Genomic DNA, 16,894 nt, shown 5'->3' on the forward strand with positions numbered 1-16,894 from the left:
TTTTTCTACTTTCTTTTGTTTTTGTAGATTGTGTGTTTACTGAGACTTTGTTTTTCTTCTTTATTTTGATCAGTAGATTAGGGGGATTCACTAATTACATAGTAGACAAGAACTAATTTAGGTAAAGAGAAGGACGACACACAACACAGGAGAGGTCAGCACAACTGGACTAAACCAAAAGCAAAGAAGTTTCCTGAAAAAACCAAAGGCTTCGAAGGCCTGCATAGCAGGAGCAGGGGTTTGGGGACCATGGCTTCAGGAGACATCCAGGTCAACTGGTATAATAAAATCTATTAAAAAAAATTCTGCATCCCATTTTGGAGAGTGGCATCTAGGGTCTTAAACACTAGTAAGTGGCCATCTAACACGTTATCAATAGGGCAAAGGAGAAGAACACCAAAGACACAAGGTAAGTATGAGCCCAAGAATCAGAATGGGCCAGAGAAATCAGAGACTATATCAGCCTTAGGCCAGAAGAACTATTTGGTGCCTGGCTACAACCCATGACTGCCATGACAGGGAACACAACAGAGAATTCCTGAAGGAATAGGAGAGCAGTGGAATGCAGACCTCAAATTCTCATAAAAAGAGCAGATTTAATGGTCTGACTGAGACTAGAAGGACCCTGGAGGTCATGGTCCCCAGACCTTTTGTTAGCCCAAGACAGCAACTATTCCCAAAGCCAACTCTTCAGACAGGGATTGGACTGGACTATAGGACAGAAAACGATACTGGTGAGAAATGAGCCTCTTGGATCAAGTAGACACATGAGACTATGTGGGCAGCTCATGTGTGGAGGGAAGATGAGAAAGCAGAGGCAGACAAAAGCTGGCTGAATGGACATGGAAATACAGGGTGGAGAGAAGGAGTGTGCCACCTCATTGGGGGAAAGCAAGTAGGAGTATATATATATAAAAAAAAAAAAGCCACTGCTGTCGAGTCGATTCCGAAACGTGTATATAAGGTTTTGTATGAGAGACTGACTTGATTTGCAAACTTTCAGTTAAAGCACAATAAAAATTTAAAAAGAAAAAAATATATATGTTCTACATTCTACTTTGGTGAGTAGTGTCTGAGGTCTTAAAAGTCTGTGAGTGGCCATCTGGGATACTCCACTGGTCTCACCCCTTCTGGTGCAAGGAAGAATGAAGAAAAGTAAAGACACAACAGAAAGATTAGTCCAAAGCACTAACGTGCCACGTCTACCAAGGCCTCCACTAGACTGAGTCCAGTACAAAGAGATGGTGCCCCGCTACTACCACTGACTGCTCTGACAGGGATCACAATACAGAGTGCCAGACACAGCTGGAGAAAAGAGTAGAACAAAATTCTAACTTACAAAGAAAGACAAGACTTGCTGGCCTGAAAGAGACTGGAGAAACCCTGAGAGTACAGCCCCCAGACAGCGCTTCAGCTCAGTAATGAGGCCACTCCTGAGGTTCACCTTTCAGCCAAAGATTGAACAGGCCCAAAGGAACAAAAAAAGACTAAAGGGGCACACCACCCCTGGGGCAGGGACTGGAAGGCAGGAGAGAACAGGAAAGCTGGTAATAGGGAACCCAGTACTGAGAAATGAGAATGTTGACGTGTCGTTGGGTTGTTAACCAATGTCATAGAACAATGTGTGTACTAACTGATAGAAGACTAGTTTGTTCTGTAAACCTTCATCTAAAGTACAATCCAAAATAAAAAATTTCTAACCAACAGAATTCCGTACCATAAAAAAAATACAAAAAAAAACAAACCCCAACCAAATGGTTAGGGTCATGAGGGAGGGGACGGGAGGGTGGGAAAAACACTAACTAGACAATAGTTAAGTGGTAACTTGAAGGGTAAGACAGTACACGATACTGGAAAGGCAACACAACCTGTCTAAGGCAAGATCATGGAAGCTCCATTGTTGTAGTTGTTGTTGTTAGGTGCCCTCCAGTTGGTTCCGACTCCTAGAGACCCTATGCACAACAGAACCAAACACTGCCCTGCCCTGCCCCGCCCCATCCTTACCATCGTTGTTATGCTTGAGCTCATTGTTGCAGCCACTCTGTCAATGCACCTTATTGACGGTCTACCTCTTTTCCGCTGCTCTGTACTCTGCCAAGCATGATGTCCTTCTCCAGGGGCTCATCCCTCCTGACAACATGTCCAAAGTACACAAGATGCAGTCTCGCCATCCTTGCCTCTAAGGAGCATTCTGGCTGCACTTCTTCCAAGACAGATTTGTTCATTCTTTTCGCAGTCCACGGTATTTTCAATATTCTTCACCAACACCACAATTCAAAGGCGTCAACTCTTCTTTGGTCTTCCTTATTCATTGTCCAGGTTTCACATGCATATGATGCAATTGAAAATACCATGGCTTGGGTCAGGCGCACCTTAGTCTTCAGGGTGACATCTTTGCTCTTCAACATTTTAAAGAGGTCCTTTGCAGCAGATTTGCCCACTGCAGTGTGTCTTTTGATTTCTTGACTGCTGCTTCAATGGCTGTTGATAGTGGATCCAAGTAAAATGAAATCCTTGACAACTTCAATCTTTTCTCCGTTTACCATGGATGTTGCTCATTGGTCCAGTTGTGAGGATTTTTGTTTTCTTTATGTTGAGGTGTAATCCATACTGAAGGCTGTGGTCTTTGGTCTTCATCAGTAAGTGCTTCAAATCCTCTCCACTTTCAGCAAGCAAGGTTGTGTCATCTGCATAACGCAGGTTGTTAATGAGCCTTCCTTCAATCCTGATGCCCTGTTCTTCTTCGTATAGTCCAGCTTCTTGGATTCTATGTTCAGCATACAGATTAAATAGGTATGGTGAAAGAATACAACCCTAAAACACACCTTTCCTGACTTGAAAACAATCAGTATCCCCTTGTTCTGTATGAACAGCTGCCTCTTGATCTATGTAAAGGTTCCTCAAGAGCACAATTAAGTGTTCTGGAATTCCCATTCTTCACAGTGTTATCCATAGTTTGTTATGATCCACACAGTCGAATGCCTTTGCATAGTCAATAAAACACAGGTAAACATCCTTCTGGTATTCTCTGCTTTCAGCCAGGATCCATCTGACATCAGCAATGATATCTCTGGTTCCATGTCCTCTTCTGAAACCAGCCTGAATTTCTGGCAGTTCCCTGTCGATATACTGCTGCAGCCGTTTCTGAATGATCTTCAGCAAAATTTTGCTTGCGTGTGATATTAACGATATTGTTCAATAATTTCCACATTCGGTTGGATCACCTTTCTTGGGAATAGGCATAAATATGGATCTCTTCCAGTCAGTTGGCCAGGAAGCTGTCTTTCATATTTCTTGGCATAGACGAGTGAGCACCTCCAGTGCTGCACCTGTTTGTTGAAACATCTCAATTGATATTCCATCAATTCCTGGAGCCTTGTTTTCGCCAATGCCTTCAGAGCAGCTTGGACTTCTTCCTCCAGTTGTATCAGTTCCTGATCATACGCCACCTCTTGAAATGGTTGAATATTGACTAATTCTTTTTGGTATAATGACTCTGTGTGTTCCTTCCATCTTCTTTTGATGCTTCCTGTGTCGTTTAATATCTTCCCCATGGAATCCTTCACTATTGCAACTTGAGGCTTGAATTTTTTCTTCAGTTCTTTCAGCTTGAGAAACGCCACGTGTGTTCTTCCCTTTTGGTTTTCCATCTCCAGCTCTTTGCACATGTCATTATAATACTTTACTTTGTCTTCTCAAGAGGCCCTTTGAAATCTTCTGTTCTTTTACTTCATCAATTCTTCCTTTTGCTTTAGCTGCTCGACGCTCAAGAGCAAGTTTCAGAGTCTCCTCTGACATCCATCATGGTTTTTTTTTTCTTTCCTGTCTTTTCAGTGACCTCTTGCTTTCTTCTTGGATGATGTCCTTGATGTCATTCCACAACTCGTCTGGTCTTTGGTCACTAGTGTTCAAGGTGTCAAATCTATTCTTGAGATGGTCTCTAAATTCAGGTGGGATATACCCAAGGTCATATTTTGGCTCTCGTGGACTTGCTCTGATTTTCTTCAGTTTCAGCTGGAATTTGCATATGAGCAATTGATGGTCTGTTCCACAGTCGCCTCCTGGCCTTGTTCTGACTGATGATATTGAGCTTTTCCATGGTCTCTTTCCACAGATGTAGTCAGTTTGATTTCTGTGTGTTCCATCTGACGAGGTCCATGTGTATAGTTGCTGTTTATGTTGGTGAAAGAAGGTATTTACAATGAAGAAGTCATTGGTCTTGCAAAATTCTATCATTCGATCTCTGGCATTGTTTCTATCACCAAGGCCATATTTTCCAACTACTGATCCTTCTTCTTTGTTTCCAACTTTTGCATTCCAGTAGCCAGTAATTATCAATGCATCTTGATTGCATGTTCCATCAATTTCAGACTGCAGCAGCTGATAAAAATCTATTTCTTCATCTTTGGCCCTAGTGGTTGGTGCGTCAATTTGACTAATAGTCCTATTAACTGGTCTTCCTTGTAGGCATATGGATATCATCCCATCACTGACAACGTTGTACTTCAGGATAGCTCTTGAAACGTTCTTTTTGATGATGAATGCAACACCATTCCTCTTCGAGTTGTCATTCCCAGCATAGTAGACTACATGATTGTCTGATTCGAAATGGCCAATACCAGTCCATTTCAGCTCACTAATGCCTAGGATATCGATGTTTACGTGTTCCATTTCATTTTTGAAGATTTCCAATTTTCCTAGATTCATACTTCGTACATTCCAGGTTCCAATTATTAATGGATGTTTGCAGCTGTTTCTTCTCATTTTGAGTCATGCCACATCAGCAAATGAAGGTCCTGGAAGCTTTACTCCATCCATGTCATTAAGGTCAACTCTACCTTGAGGAGGCAGCTCTTTCCCAGTCATCTTTTGAGTGCCTCCCAACCTGGGGGGCTCATCTTCCAGCACTATATCCGCTGCTATTCATAAGGTTTTCACTGGCTAATGCTTTTCAGAAGTAGGCTGCCAGGTCCTTCTTCCTAGTCTGTCTTAGTCTGGAAGCTCAGCTGAAACCTGTCCTGCATGGGTGACCCTGCTGGTATCTGAATACTGGTGGCATAGCTTCCAGCATCACAGCAACACACAAGCCCCCACAGTACGAGAAACTGACAGACACGTAGCGGGGAAGCTCCACAGACACACCCGAACTCTCGGAGGGACTGAACTACTGGGCTGAGGTCCATGGTCTCTGCGGACATCAAGCTCAATTGGCATAACAAATTCATAAGGAAAGTGTTCTCTATTCTACTGTGGTGAGTAGCATCTAGGGTCTTAAAAGCTTGTGAGTGGACATCTAAGATACTCCACTGGTCCCTGTATGGAGCAAGGGAGAATGAAGAAAACCAAAGGCACAAGACAAAGATTAGTCCAAAGGACTAATGGAGCACAACTACCATAGCCTCCATCAGACTGAGTCCAGCAAAACTAGATGGTGTCTGGATACTACCACCGATGCTCTCACAAGGTTTATAATAAAGGGTCCCGTACCGAGCTAGAGAAATATGAAGAACGAAATTCAAAGTCACAAAAAAGGATCAAACTTACTCGTCTGACAAGAGACTACAGAAACTCTGAGAGTATGGCCTCCATATACACTTTTAACTCAGTACTGAGGTCACTCTTGAGGTTCACCTTTCATCCAAAGATTAGACAAGCCCATAAAACAAATAGTAATAAACGTAGCTCGACCATGTGTATGAGACTAAACGGGCACACCAGCCCAGGGGCAAGGACAAGAAGGCAAGAGGGAACAGGAAACCTGGACAAATGGAAATGGGGAACCCAAAGTGGAGAAGGGGAGAGTGTTGACATGTTGTGGGGGTGGCAGCCAACGTCAGAAAACAATATGTCTCAACTGTTTAATGAGAAACTAATTTGCTCTGTAAACCTTCACCTAAAGCACAGGAAAAAGATGAAAAAGAAATTAAATTTTGGAACCACAGAGAGGATTCCATCTCTTTATTACTATTTTCTTCTTTGCTAAACGAGGCTAATAAAACCCTCTGATAGACCAAATAAAGAATGTGTGAACATACTTTGCTAAACCAGTGTTACTAGAGATAAGTCTTACGTGAAACTGGTATACAGATATATTCCCAGAAACTAGTACATACAGTGCATGGCACATGGTAAGCACTGCTTAAAATCAGGTTCGAAATATGCATAAAAATATAAAATGTCATCAGTACTATTACAATTCTTCTATTCCTCTTCTTCACTCCCACACTAATTTACTATATATTTCACACAGAAAATGACTAATACTCAATTTAAAATTTCATTTACATAATAGCCTATATTTCTCAAATACGATCTATAAAAGAAAACATCCAAGATGCTTACCATTATGCCACTGACAGACTGCACTGCCAAAAACCCAGTTCCCTGTGGAGTGATAGGACCTTAAATAGAAAAACAAAAACAAACAAAAAAAATGAACCACAAACTTTAGATTTCAGTTTTATATATACACTCCAAACGAAAATATACATTAGGAATTCATGAAATCAATAAACCACAACTAAAATGACAAAGCCTACAAGGTTTAAATGAACCTAGCAAGCAAGTTATTCTAGTAACATTTTACCCCAAAATGCTGCTCCACAATGCATATGCTGTGGGGTGTATTTCAGAAGCCTTTGCCTTCCATTATGGTCTTCGATATAATAGAGTGGCATGGTCTGAAACCGTCTCCATCCTACAGAAAAAATTATTGGGTCTCGGGATTTGAGGATTTTCTTATACCAACGATGTTTCTTCAGACGCATCTGAGCAGAGGAGAGATTCCATTCAATAAAATCACTGGTGGACGGTAAGTCAAAAAAACTTCATTTACCAAATACACAACAAGGTACCTACCTGTACATATCCAACATTGCCCTCGCTGTTGCCCAAACCACCCAGAATAATTGGGTGATGGGGGTCAAAGTTAAGCACAAATTCACAGGGGACGTTTTCTATCTCAATCCGGACATACATCCCAGGTCGAAAACCCTCATATTGAACTCTGGTCTCATCATCTTGATCTTCAAATTCTGCCCGGTTAAGCTATATGTGAGATGGGGGAGAAAAATCCATGATGCTGTTAACCTTTAATAAATGGAAGATTAACATAAAAAAAAAAAAATCAAGTAATTTCTAAATAAGGGAACTATGAACACAATTATTCAGGTTTTATGCTAATTAAAAAAAATAATACACATTTTATTTTTACAGTTTGTTCAGAGTATGTCCCAGCTGTTATCCTCTTTGTTGCTTCAAGGTAATAGCAAATGTACACAACTCAGAAAGGAGCCCTTAGTGCTGGGCAGCAAACGGTCTCAATTTTCTCAGCCCACACTTTCTAACTCTCGTAACGATCATTTCACACTTTTAATTCTGTCCCCCAATGCCAACACCTCTTCCCTCATCTGTACCCTCAGCTGATGATTGTTTCCTAATTCACTCAAAATGTGAACATTCAGATGGAACTTCTACAACCAACTCCTCTACCAGGATTTGCACCCATAACCAGCCTCTTATAGCTCTACACTGCCCAATATGATAGCCACATATGGCTATTTAAACCAAAATTAATTAAAATGAAATAAAATTTAAAAATTCAGTTCCTCAGTCACACTAGCCACATTTCAAGTTTTCAATATCCACAGGTGGCTAGGGGCTACATTGGAAATGTGAAAGGTTTTAATAACTTTGACGAGCATTTTCATGGAGTGGTGGATGTGTCCATGTGCAATCAAGAGAGAATGGGAGGAGAAGAGGTGGAGACTGGGGGTATAGAAAAATTGGATAGCACGGATACAGATTTCCATATATTCCAAAGTTCTATTGGACAGCACTGTTACAGACTACTTATCCATGCCCCTGTTTAATACCAAACAGCACTTGTACAGTAGATACGAGCCACTTTTGTTGGACTTTATTCCAACAAATCTTCCCTCTGTTATTTCTCTCATCTTAAAACCTTCTTTTGACTCCACTTCCTCCACCAACTACCACTCCAGGCAAGCTTTCCATAGTCCCACCCTCCACTTCCTCTCCTCCCATTCCCTCTTAAATCGGCATGGACACATCCTCCACTTCATGAATATGCTCGTGAAAGTCACCAAAGGCCTTCGCATTTCTAATCCAATGGACAATTCTGTCATCACCTCAATTAACATACCAGCAGTATTTGAAACAATTTATCACTCCTCTCTACAATGGCTTCCAGCATACTTGTTTTCTTAGATTCCCTCTATCTTGCTGAGCTCCACTCAATCCCCACTGCTGGTTTCTCCTCTTTGCCCAACCTCTTATGCTGGAGTGCCTAGTGCTCAGTCCTGGGGCTCTCCTCTTCTGTATCTATGCTCACTCCTTAGGTGACTTCATCCAATCTCAGGGTGTTAAATAACAACATTTATACGCTAGGGACTCTACATTTTAAAACCCTGGCCCAGATCGCTCTCCAGAACTCCCAACTCCCTATTTAATACTCCATTGTCTAAAAGACAGCTCATATGTAACATATCCAAAAGTCATTTTCCTGGACAAACCTACACCTCCTAAAGGCTTTCCTGTCTTATTCAGGACAACCTAATCTTTCCAGTAACTTCCAGTCTGTCATCCTTATTTCCTCTCTCTCACACCCCACTTTCAATCCACCAGGAATTCCTATTTATCCACCTTTAAAATGAAGTATATTCAAAATTTGATGATTTTTCTCACCTCCATTGCTACTTTCCTAGTTTGTATCACCTTAATTTCTTACTAAAATATTACCAGCGCAATCCTTTCAAAGATTTAAGTCAGATCATTTTTCTCCTTTGCTCAAAACCCTCCAACAGCCCCCATTTCACTCAAAGTAGAGAAATCCAAAATCCTTTACAATGGCCTATAGGTTCTACAGCCTGAAGCAAAGACTTCAGAGCTAGGTTTGCATCTACGTTTACAAATCAGGTACTGGTATCTTTCTGGTGAACTTCTGAGTGAAGTGACAGAAGAGCGCATGAATAAACACACTCATATGCAGCTTACCTAGAAGTCCACGTTAAGAGACACAGAATGGGGTCAGGGAGCAGAGAACCAAAAAGTTAGGGATTCAAATACTACTATACCATAGCCTTTAAATTAAGCTGACAGGAACTAGGTTTCCTTACCAAGGCTTGTTTCTGCATTTCTCCTTTAAGTTCATCAAAATATGAGCTTTCTCCTTCATCATATTCTGCATCAAACATCTCCTTCAGTTTTCTCTTCTTATCCATATGTTTTTTCTTGGCACTTTCCTCTGGGTTGAGCTCAATTTCTTCCTTAACTTCTTCTTCTACACCTTCAATCTTCAATCCAGAAGAGAAAACTTTGTAAAAGTTTGCAGATACCTTTTCTTTAAATATTAAAGCAGATAAAAAGTTCTATTTGAACTGCAAAAGTATTAGTTCTGATCATCATGAAAAACAAAATAAAACACAGCCTTTGTCTCTAAATAACATGGTATTGCTACAGGAGACATTTAAACACCTGAATTACAGTAAAAATTAATCTGGCTAAGAGAGTCAAACATGAATAAAAATAATAGCAAGTTTCCCCAACCCAGGTGCTCCTAGCCACTATTCTGAAGAATATCAGGGAGAACAGGAAATTAGTTCATTTAAACGGCACTTAAATTTAAGTGGAGAATGACAAAAGGAATGGTGGAAAGGAAGACAATGATCCAGAGGCTAAAGCTTCCAAAAAATAAAGAACAGTCAGAAATTTGGTAAATGACTATGACAAGAAGTAGTAGGTGTTATCCAAAATATCAAGAATAACAAATAATCTTTTATCTGTACCCATGCCCCGCACACAGGAAGAAATCCATCCAGTCTGCAATCTACAGAGATGAGATCTGCCTTTCTGAACATGTGTCTCTCTCAGAACCACCCCTTGGCAAAGTCACAGTGGAGCACTGCTGGCGCAGCAGCTAAGAGCTCAGCTGCTAACGAAAAGGCCAGAAGTTCAAATCCACCAGCTGCTCCTTGGAAACCCTTATGGGACAGTTCTACTCTGTCTTATAGAGTTGCTATGAGGCAGAATTGACTCGACGGCAACAGGTTTGGTTTGGCAAAGTCATACCTGAATATCTGGACCAGATTTTTCCTTATGCACATCCCCCGTTTCAAGGTCTTCAAAGTCACCGTATAGCTCCTCTGGGGAAAGAACATCTACATGATGAGTCTGTGAGTGAGACCTGAGTTGGACACTTTATCACTATCACAGCACCACACTGTGTAGTCCTCCTTCTATCCTCATTTTTCTTCTTCCCACTACCACACATACCAAAATAATCCTACATTTACATAGGCTTTTTTCCCTTTTTTCAATGGTCAATATGTCATCATTTGTCCAGGTTAAATGGACACAATCCATATTTCCACACTTTACTTCAAAGTCTTAGTTAGCCAAGGGCTAATCTTCCAGTATTTTGTCACCACACACCTATCAGAATGGCTAAAATAGTAGGGGCAACGCCAAATGATGGTGAGGATGTGGAGAAACTAGACCACTCATATAGTGCTGGTGGAAACATAAAAATTACACAGCAACTCTGTCAGTTTCCTATAAAAATAAATATGCAATTACCATTTAACTCACCAAGTGAATTCTTGGATATTTATGCCATAGAAATTAAAGTTTACATTTACACAAAAACCTGTACATGTACGTTCATTGCAGCCTTATTCATAAAAGCCCAACAATGGAAACAACCCAGATGTCTTTCAGTGGTGGTATATTCCATACCATAGAATACTACTCAGCAATAAAAAGGAACAAATATTGTTACACACAAAAACTTGGACAATCTGCCAGGGAATTATGCTGCATGAAAAAAAAAGCCAATCACAAAATCACACACACTGTATGCTTCCTTTTATATAATACCTTGAAATGACAAAATTGTAGAAATAGAGAACAGATTAGTGTTTGAGAGGGGTAAGGAATGAGAGGAAGGGGTAAAAGTGAGTGTTTATAAAAGAACTGCATAAGGGATCCTTGTGATGACGGAATTGTTCTGTACCTTAACTACTGGTAGATAAACAAATTTACACGTGATAAAATAGCATAGAACACGCACACACACACACACACACACACAGTACAAATAAAGCTAGGGAAATCTGCGTAAGATCAGACTGTATCAATGTCAATATCTAGATTGTGATCTTATACTATAGTTGTACATGATTACCACTGGGACAAACTGGGTAAAGGGTACACAGGCTTTCTCTGTATTAGTTCTTATAATTGCCTGTGAATCTACAGTAATATTAAAATTTTTTTTTAAAAAGGGGGGGACAAAGAAAGATGGCAGCATAAACAGCTTTATGTTTCTGTTTCCCCACAACAAAACCCAGACTAAAAAAAAAAAAGAAATCAGTGGGATCAATTGTCTCAGAACTCTGGAAACCAGTCAAAGTGTTATACCATCTAGGCATCACACCGAGTCAAGAGAAAAACCAAACCCATTACTGTTGAGTTGATTTGGAATCATAGTGACCCTACAGGATAGGGTAGAGCTGTCCCATAAGGTTTCCAAGGCTGTAATCTTTTAATGGAAGCAGACTGCCACTTCTTTCTCCCATGAAGCAGCTGGTGGATTCGAACCACTGACCTTACAGTTAACAGACAAGCACTTAGCCACAGTCCTACTAAGACTTCTAATCAACCACCCATCTGCTCCCCACTCCCTCCCTGGTTTGGCATGGCCATCTTAGGGTATCTGCAGCAGCTGGCACTTCTAAATAGTGAGCCTGGTGTTAAGCAGCAAGAGCAAGAACAATTAGATTAGAAAGCCTGGTATTAAAACAGTGACAGTCGGCAGGAAGCCTGATCTTAAAGTGGCAATATTAGGCACAATCAGAAAGGGAGTCTGGTGATAAACACAGCCTTCGATAGTTTTAAAAAAAGAGAGTAAATCCTAGGGAAGGGGATAAATTTGATTTCCAGAGTTACCACTATAATAATCAAACGTTCCAGTTTCAACAACAACAAAAAAATCACAAAGCATATAACAACACAGGAAAGAACAAACTATGCAAAGAACAAAATTAAGCAACAGAAACTATCCTTGAAGAAGGACAGATAATGGACTTTAGCTGAAGACTTTAGAGTCTCTGGGTTGTATGAACGGTTACATGCTTATCGGCTAACTGAAAAGTTGGAGGTTCTAGTCCACCAAGAGGCACCTCAAAAGAAAGGCTTGGCGAGTCCACGTCCAAAAAATCATCCATTGAAAACCTACTGAGCACAGTCCTACTGACATACATGCGTCCGCCATGGGTTGGAGTCAACTCAACAGCAACTGATATACAAAAACCAAACCAAACCCACTGCCGTCGAGTTGATTCCAAATCATAGTGACTCTATAGGACACAGTAGAACTGCCCCACAGAGTTTCCAAGGAGCGTCTGGTGGATTCGAACTGCGGACCATTTGGTTAGCAGCTGTAGTACGTAACCACTATGCCAACAGAGTTTCCAAGGAATTTAAAACAACAGTATTAAATATGCTCAAAGAACTAAAGTAAAACATAAAAAACTAAAGGAAATCAGGAAAACAATGTCTGTACAAAACGAGAATGTTACAAAGAGATAGAAATTATAAAAATAAAATTCTGGAGCTGAACGGTACAATAACTGAAATTAAAAATTCATCAATTCAGCATATTTGAGCAGGCAGAAGAAAGAATCATATAGGACAATTGAAATGATACAATCGGAAGAACAGAAAGAAAACAGAATGAAGAAAAAAGGAACAGAGCATAAGAGAACCACGGAATACTACTAACCAAACGACTCATACGGAATACTATTAGAAGGATCAATATATGCATTATGGGAGTCTCAGGAGAAGGGGAGAAAGAGAATGGGGAACAAAGAATATTTGAAGAAAAAAATGGCTGAAATGTTCCAAATGTGAATAAGACACGAATTTGCACGTCCAAGACACTCAACAAACTCCAAGTGGATAAACCCAAGGAGATTCACACTAAGACATGTTATAGTCATATTTTGAAAAGCAAAGATAGAGAATCTTGAAAGCAGCAAGAGAAAAGCAAACCATGACATACAAGGGAGCTCCAATAAGACCAAGTGTGATTTCTCCTCAGAAACAATGGAGGCCAGAAGGCAACAGAATGATATATTCAAAGAGTTGAAGAGAAAAGCTTTCATCCAAGAATCCTGTACCTGGGAAAACAGTCCTTCAAAATCTAGGGTGAAATTAAGACATTCCCAGATAAACAAAAGCTTGGGGAGTTTATTACCATGAGTCTTGTTCTACAAGAAATGCTAAATGAAGCACTTCAAGTTGAAAAGAAAGGACAGTAACTCAAAGACCTATGATGAAAAAAAAAGATCTGTAGTAAAGATAACTTCATGGGTAAAATATAAAGGTCAGTTTTATGGTATTTTAATATTGCAATTCCACTTGTTATGTCACATGATTAAAAATTAAGTGTTCTGGAAATCCCATTCTTCACAATGTTATCCATAATTTGTTATGATTAACATAGTCAAATGCCTTTGCATGGTCAATAAACACAAGTAAATGTCTTTCTGGTGTTCTCTACTTTCAGCCAAGGCCCCTCTGACATCAGAAAAGATATCCCTTGTTCCACATCCTCTTCTGAATCCAGCTTGAATTTCTGGCAGTTCCCTGCTGATGTACTGCTACAACCACTCTGAATGATCTTCAGCAAAACTGTACTTGTGTATGACATTAATGATATTCTTTGACAATTTCCACATTCTGTTGATCACCTTTCTTCGGAATGGGCAGAAATATGGATGTCTTCTAGTCAGCTGGCCAGGTAGCTGCCTTGCAAATTTCTTGGCATAGATGACTAAGCACCTTAGTACTGCAACTGTTTGTTCAGATACCTCAACTGGTATTCCAAAATAAATGGGACCTTACAAAAATTAAAAACTTTTGTTTATGAAAAGACTTCACCAAAAGAGTGAGAAGACAAGCTACCAACTGGGAGAATATCTTCAGAAACCATATGTCCGACAAGAATCTAATAACCAAAATATATGCAAAACTTCAACAACTTAACAATAAAAAAAGACAAATAACCCAACCATAAAATGGGCAAAGGACAGGAATAGACATTTCACCGAAGGGGACATTCAAACGGCCACCAAGCACATGAAGAGATGGTCAACATCATTAGCCGTCTGAGAGAAACAAATCAAAACTACAATGAGATACCATTTCACTGCCACTAGAATGTCTAAAAAAAAAAACCCCAAAATAACAAATGTTGGCGAGGACATGAGGAAATCTGAACCCTTATCTATTTCTGGTGGGAATGCAAAATGGTACACCTGTTGTGGAAAATACAGTGGTAGTTTCTCAAGAAAATATAAATGAACTACCATATTGTTGTTAGGCACTGTCGACTCTGTTCTGACTCATAGCAACCCTACGTACAACAGAATGAAACACTGCCCGGTTCTGCACCATCCTCACAATCATTACGCTTTAGCCCACTGCTGCAGCCACTGCACCAATCCATCTTATTGAGGGTCTTCCTGTTTTTCAATGACCCTCTACTTTACCAAGTAGAAGTCTGATATGACCCAGCAATTCCATTGCTAAATGTATACCCAAGACTTGAAAGCACTGACTCAAAATGAGACTTGTATGCTGATGTTCACTGCAGCACTATTCACGATAGTCAAAATCAAAAGGTGGAAACAACCTAAATACTCATTGACAGATGAATGGATAAACAAAATGTGGTACAATCATACAATGGAATATTACTCAGGTAGTAGTAGGTAAGATGAAGTCCTGATACATGCTACAGTATAGATGGAGCTTGAAGACACTGTGCAGAGAGAAATAAGCCAATTACAAAAGGACATACATTACATAACCTCACTTATATAAAGAGAAAAGGTAAACGTACAGAGGCCAAAGTTTATTAGTGGTTACAAGGGGTGGGAGGGAGGAGGAAAAGGGGGATTAACGATGATGGAAAAATAGCATTGATTAAGGGTAGAGTTTCACAGCGATATTTAATTGCTATCAATAAGTTGTACACCTGTAAAAAGTTCATTTGGCAAAAGTTATATGATAGATTTATTTACAACAATGACAAAAAAAGAGTAGTTGCTGAGGCTGTTTATGTACAACCAAACACTTCCTGGGATTTGGTTCCTTGGTTTGGAAGTTTAGGGTGTTGCTTTCATAGGACATTCTGGTTAATTGGCCTGTTCTATTTCTCTATAATGCCTGGGTCATAAAAGCTTGCAAGTGCCATCCAAAGCATAACAATTGGTCTCTATCTACCTGGAGCAACAGAGGAAGAAGGAGAGTCAAGAACAAGAGCAGGACAGGAAATGTGTGGCTAATTGCCTCCATTAACAGCTGCGTCCTATGCCATGATACAAGAAGAACTGGATGATGACTGGCTGCCATTATTGAACATTTTGATCAAATATTCCATAGCAGAATCCTGATCAGAAGGGGGAAAATGTAGAACAGAATTTCAAATTTCATGGACCCTAGATTTTCTGTAGCCATGGAGGGTAGATGAACCCCTGAAACTACTGCCCTAAAATAATCTTTAAACCTTAATCCAAATATATTCCCTGAAGTCATCTTAAAACAGAACAATAATTTAGCCTAACTAATAAAAAGGGTCTGCCTTAAGCATTATGCTCTTTTAAGAACTATCTATATGGGATCAAATTGACCACAGCAACTTGAAAGATTAAATAGGAAACCTTAGGGGCAGTGAATTTACATTAGTGAGGAAGGAACAACTCACAAAAGGAGGGTGAGAATGGTTCCACAACTCAAAGAACGTAATCAATGTCACTAAATTTTACCTGTAGAAACTATTGGGTTGGTGGAAGTTTTGCTGTGTATGTTCTCAACAACAACAAAATAAACTTTAGAAAAAAAAGATGTAAATAAAGTTAAAAAGAAAGAAAAAAAAACTTTATACTTTGGGGAGTGAGAAAAAGAAGCTATCAGAAGAAAAGTATTAATAAAAATTAGAGGTAGGTGAAATAATGAATAGAAAAAGGGAGAATCAACAAAACTAAAAGTTGGTTCTTTAAAAAATTAATGACATCAACAAATGTTTAGCTAGACAAGGAAAAAAGAAGACAGATATAACTAAATTCAGAAAAGAAAGAGTAGGCATTACTACTGATTTAGGATTATTATTCCCTGTCCTTGAGCATAGAGAATGTGACCTAGCTGGAGCTGGGCTCACAGGGACTCACAAGGACACATCAACTGGGCCCTGAGATAGACAATAGGCAGAATAATCTTGGAAAATATCTTTTAGGGAACCTTTCACATAAACCAGAACACAAGACTTTCCATTCTTATCTTTTACTTAGTACTTAGTGAACAGAAAATTTGTTGGACCAATGAAGACCCTGCTGACTGTCATTACTGAAACCTTACCAATGATCATTAAGAAAGACAATTCAAAACGTAGGATCACAGTTTCTAGCCAATCTGTGAAAAGGCGAAGCTTTCAACGGTTCTGCCCATTTGTAATGTTAATACATACTGATGACTCTGTAACTTTCCTTGGACTCGGGCAGACATGGCTGTGGCAGCATGCTTGTCCATTTTCCCATTCTTGCCTATTCGGTAATATTTTCTTGGACTCAGGCAGACATTACTTCTGGTGGCATGTTTGTCTGCTTCTCAACTTTTGTCTTTTTGAATATATGCCGAATAAAACTTTCTTTTTGCTTTTACTAAACTTTGTGATGTTTTTTCCCCCACAACACAACTAAATCCACAGAAATAAGGATTGTAAGAGATTACCATGAAATTCTGAATGTCAACAAACTAGATAACTTAGATGAAAACGGAAAATTCCTAGAAACACATAAACTACCTAAAC

General features: G+C 39.7%; 1 protein-coding gene across 5 annotated transcripts in view; it reads right to left on the reverse strand.

Annotated features, from left to right (window-relative positions):
* Positions 1-16,894, reverse strand: part of BMS1 (BMS1 ribosome biogenesis factor) — a 109,151-nt gene that overhangs the window by 39,077 nt on the left and 53,180 nt on the right. For all 5 annotated transcript variants that reach the window (XM_064290343.1, XM_010598233.3, XM_010598234.3 and 2 more), the window contains exons 14-18: positions 10,090-10,163; positions 9,138-9,314; positions 6,859-7,047; positions 6,587-6,767; positions 6,343-6,401 (exon numbers count right to left, since the gene is read on the reverse strand). In XM_064290343.1, the coding sequence (XP_064146413.1) occupies positions 6,343-6,401; positions 6,587-6,767; positions 6,859-7,047; positions 9,138-9,314; positions 10,090-10,163 (680 nt within the window). The remainder of the gene's footprint in view (positions 1-6,342; positions 6,402-6,586; positions 6,768-6,858; positions 7,048-9,137; positions 9,315-10,089; positions 10,164-16,894) is intronic.

The sequence above is a fragment of the Loxodonta africana genome, chromosome 8 (genome assembly GCF_030014295.1).
Source record: "Loxodonta africana isolate mLoxAfr1 chromosome 8, mLoxAfr1.hap2, whole genome shotgun sequence".
Taxonomy (NCBI): domain Eukaryota; kingdom Metazoa; phylum Chordata; class Mammalia; order Proboscidea; family Elephantidae; genus Loxodonta; species Loxodonta africana.